Raw genomic sequence first — 4659 nt, 5'->3', positions numbered from 1 at the left:
TGTAATTTCTCATTTAAACATAGGCAGTTTTTAGATAATAATAAAAACTTCAGCTCTCAAAGAAACAGATAAATACTTTTTGGTTTTAATATATTAAACATTTCATTTTAACCCCTCCCAAACCACACATATACACAAATTCATTCTTGCTTCCTTGGGGCCAGATTCCGATACCTTTGCTGAATAACACTGAAAGCCACCTATCTAAAGTTCTCATTGAGCAAGTTGCTTTCTTGTATGACAGTACAAGAAGATTATTCCTGAATCTGACTGTCTCCTTTAAATTTTATTGATGTAGGGTCGAGCCTTACCATCGATGTCTAAAGAAATCCCATCGATTTAACTGTTTAGCTGTTAATAAAGACTAGTGTTTTTCAACGGTGCCGAAGTCAGTTGTCGGCGGGGGCTGGAGGTACTCGGTGTCCCGGCAGAGTCAGTCTAGAAGTTATCGTCTGTATTGAGGTGCAGATCAGGGAGCCTCTGTTGTTGGCAACATACAAATACAAAATCTCAACGATGAGATCACCTCGACAGCAATGGGAAAAGAGAAGTGGCCCAAACCTGGGATTTTCAGCACACTCCATGGTATGCGGTGGCTGTGCATATTCCATATATAGAAGGAAAGCGTGCATGATACTTTTGGTGTCCTAAAAGTAGATTTATCTTCAGCCTTTACTCTCCACCAAATACTCATCTGAAAAGCCTATTGTTTTCCCTGTAAAAGGTAATTTCCCTATGGAAAGCTTCTAACTGAACAGAGTTTAGAGCAATTTCAGGGTTGTTTCCCATCTCCGTAAATCTGACCATAGGGGTCTCTTGAAAGAAAATTGCTAAGAATTTCCAACTGGACTATGTAATCATAGCGCCTGGTATCAAGAGGAGGGGGAGTGACATGAAATCACTGACTTGTGACATACATTCCTCAGCAACAGCAGCTGCTGCCTAATGACAGCTAATAAAGGGAATCTTCCCTTGACAGAGCTGCATGCCTGCAGTGGGACTGGAATGTGCCCCAGATAAATCCACTGATAACCTAGGAAGCAGAGATCACACCCAAAGAGTATAAAAGACAAGCTTCGGAAGAGAGAGGATAGGGCAAGGAAGAGAGAGATCTGAAGAGACATCTCAGAAGAAACAGCTTGAACTTCCCTATTTCCAACGAACCCAGCACCATGGACGCTAAAGGCTCATTTTCCCGTGGCTTCCTCTTGCTGCTGCTCATCCAATTCCAGTCCAGCAGAGCCAGCCCTATCTACAACCTCAGCCCTGCCAAAGAACTGGCCAGCATGGAGGTGAGGACCCTCTCCTTTTGCAAGGTTAAACTTTTGGGGTGCTTAGCAGAGTGTGAGGTGGTGGTTTTGCTTCTCTTTTGCACGATCAGATAGCCGCGATCACATGCCAGGGGACAAAGTCTCAGTTCTTCATAGGGGTTCAAAGAAGCTCTATAGAGAATATCCTCCAGTGCTGGGTTGACTTGAGCTCCTGGGTAGCAGTGGGGAACAAAATTCTGATGTTGCGAGATGTCTGCTTTGGGTTTTTGGTTCTTTGGGTTTTGGCTCCTGTTTATCCCACTAAATCACAGGAACAGTGAAGCATGACAGCCATATGGCTCTAGCTTTGTGGATTTAAGAGAACTGGCTGCATATGGATGGGAAATGAGAAGGTAAAGTGGAGCACCCGAAGTGAAACTTTTAGAAAAGTTGCTAGAGGGCTAGTCTGATCATTTAATGTGACTCATCTAGAAAAGCTTCTAGAGCTATGAAATTACCAGGTGCAAATTTAGAATTCTAGAGAACTTCCATTGTTGTAGCACAATACAAGCTTAAGACTCAGTCTTGCAAGATGAAGTCTGAAAGCTCAAACCTTTCCTTGGACTGGTACTAGTCATCAGCTTCTCACAGCATCAGACCCTGAGAACAAACTCCCTAAGATGATTAGGACAGTGTCAGCCAAAGCTAAAACTGCCGCTAAGCTGTTTCCAGCAGCTAGCCGAGAAGAGTGGCTTCCAAATGTATTCACAGTCAAGCAAGCCATAAGGCTCACTCCTCTCTACTCTACTTCTAGAGATAGACAATTAGATTCCTCTAATTGGTTGAGCTGCCCTTGAGGAGGTTATCTGATCCTTGTTACACAAAGCTTTAAAATTATAGAGAATGGTACACAGGGAGAAGTCACAGAGCAGACATAAACTTAGCATACAGGTATTTTCAGGGAGTTTTTTTAAGGAGCAGCAATCCTGTAACTCCTGGGGCAGAGATTAGTGAAAACACCAAGAGCTTCTGCAAGTGATGACCACTGAAATAGCCAGGGGTGACGAGCAAGCAGATGGTCTTAGCCAAAGGAAAATAAGAGAAAGCTAACTGCTGGCAAGCAGCATTGCAGGCAGCTCCTGAGAACATGGGAGTGGACTATGGTTTCAGAGTAGCATCTCCCCATGCAACTCAGACCTTGCTTTTTTTTTCCTCTGCCAAGAGCTCTTCTAACCTTGCCAGTAAGACACACTTTGGTGGCAAGCAGCTTCAATAAGCTCTCAGCTAGAGTTACCCATAGGTGGAATTAATGTGAACAGGGACTTACTGCAGAGGATGGAGCTCAAGTACCACCAGCAATGCTGGGGTCCAACCTGACAGTCTCCCTAGGGCTGGCTATGGGACCACTGATGAATGCAGACTTGGGTGACTGGAAGAGCTAGCCAATGACCACAAAACTAGGAGTTTCACAAAATGAATCCTTCTCTTGTAGGCTCTGCTGGAGAAACTGGAGGATAAGTTTGCAATGATTGAAGCCCTGGAGTCCAATTCTGACCTGCAAGAACCCAAAACCCAGGAGGAGATCCCACCGGAACTCACAGACGACAGTGATGACCAGAAGGCTGAACCCAGGCTAGCACCCAGCACCCCTCTGTCCTACAAGGACCCCTTTCTCAAGAGACTGAGGGGGCTCCAGATGCCCAGGATGATGAGAAATTCTGGCTGCTTTGGGAGGAGAATTGATAGAATCGGCTCCCTGAGTGGAATGGGTTGCAACGGTGAGTCCTGCCTAATTCATTTTACTGAATAGAACAGACTGCATCTGTGTCATGTGACAAGAGAGAAGCAGGTTCTCATTTAAGTCTTTAATAAGAGGCAGTTGGAGAAAGGAAATAATTTTAGCCTAATATTTAAGCTAGTATTGTTTTTTAAAAAGAAACCCTGTATCTATTGATTTGGTAGGTAAAAGCTCTGCTGACAATGGTGGTATACACTGAGAGAGAAACAGATTCTAGTAACAAACTGATTCTAGTAACTTTTATTTCGTGTTTGGCTTGCAGGTTCCAGGAAGAATTAGAACAGCCTCCCTATACCCTACTCTGAAGAATGCTTTACAGTACCTGTTCCTCCCAAGATGAAAGCCGGATGCTTTCTAAGCTCTTCAACAGAAAGTGATTCCTATTTTTATTTATTTATTTATTTATTTATTTGATGTTTTTTAAAGAACATTTCTTACTCTAGCACCAAGAGACCATCTTTAAATAAAACTAACACATTAGACATCTATGCTGGACCTCTCTCCTGTCTGTTGCATTAAAATTTCTTGTATTTTCCTAAAGTCAAAAGCCTATGTTTTATTGGTACTCTGGTACCCACAAGGCTGGATCTTACTCACACAAGATGGAGAAAGTATGAACTTGGTAGAAAGAAAACTAGTTTTTCACTAGAGTTTTTCCCTCTGCACTAAGAAATTATAACAGATTAGCAGGAAAAAAAGCTCGCTCAACACTGAAAGGCCAATATGAGTCCTATAGACAGGGTTTCAGTAACAAGAGAGTCCTTTTGCTGGTATAGATTATTCAGTCAAGGGAGCTGCCACAAATCCCTCGTGTAAGCAAAATTCACATGAAAAGAAATGAGAAAAACCATAACACTCCACAAGTTTCAAGATAACCAGAGGGAGGAAAGGGAATTCATTGTATATGCTTTCTAGCACTGACCAAATAAAGGTTACAAGCATCAACAGAAAGATACATCATTAACTGTGTCTTGTCTCACTCTGCATGTGGCTGAGGTGCTGATCCCCAGTGTTTCTTGGTGGATCCTCAATGGGCCTGAATCCTATCACAGTATTTCTCATGTGAAGGCAGGTGGGATCATTCCAATCACAAAGCAGCTTGTACGTAACATTCATCATCTTTCTGGGAATGGCCCCTCATAAAGCTGTTCTAAACATGGCTAATGGGAACACTGCAAGCTAGGTAAAAGTTTCATTTAAGCCTTTGTGGCTAGATTTCACACCTATGATCTGAATTTGGCCCAAACCACATTCTCCGCTCCCCCTCCCCCCCCGCAACGGGTTATATTGCTAAGACCACATTCAGTTAGCACCCTAAGAACCAAAGAGCTTGGATTCCCAAGTCAGCCACAGCAATAGCATGAGCCTAGGCTCAAAGTGACTGTCCTGTCATTACACATACCTCTAGAAACAGCATTATTTGAGTATCTACTTTTGGGTCTTATTACTAGCATCCATTACTCAAGCACTCCAGAAAGCTTGTTCAGGGTCTTGGAATACAGCAGCACCAGGACAAACTCAACCGCAGAAGTTTAATTCTGACTTTGTTTCTGCATACGCGCATAGGGAGAGGAACGATATTTGGTCAAGATAGGCTATGGAAGGGAGGGG

General features: G+C 43.2%; 1 protein-coding gene across 1 annotated transcript; it reads left to right on the top strand.

Moving 5' to 3' along the window:
- The first annotated feature begins 1172 nt into the window (after window positions 1-1172).
- Window positions 1173-3327, top strand: NPPA (natriuretic peptide A). Its single transcript, XM_009646457.2, has 3 exons — window positions 1173-1292; window positions 2743-3028; window positions 3311-3327. The coding sequence occupies exons 1-3, from the start codon at window positions 1173-1175 to the stop codon at window positions 3325-3327; spliced, it is 423 nt and encodes a 140-aa protein (XP_009644752.1).
- The last annotated feature ends 1332 nt before the right edge of the window (window positions 3328-4659 follow it).

This window comes from Egretta garzetta, unplaced genomic scaffold (genome assembly GCF_000687185.1).
Source record: "Egretta garzetta isolate BGI_Z169 unplaced genomic scaffold, ASM68718v1 scaffold69, whole genome shotgun sequence".
Classification (NCBI taxonomy): domain Eukaryota; kingdom Metazoa; phylum Chordata; class Aves; order Pelecaniformes; family Ardeidae; genus Egretta; species Egretta garzetta.
The sequence above is the reverse complement of the archived record's forward strand: the minus strand, read 5'-3'. Positions and strand labels throughout refer to the sequence as shown.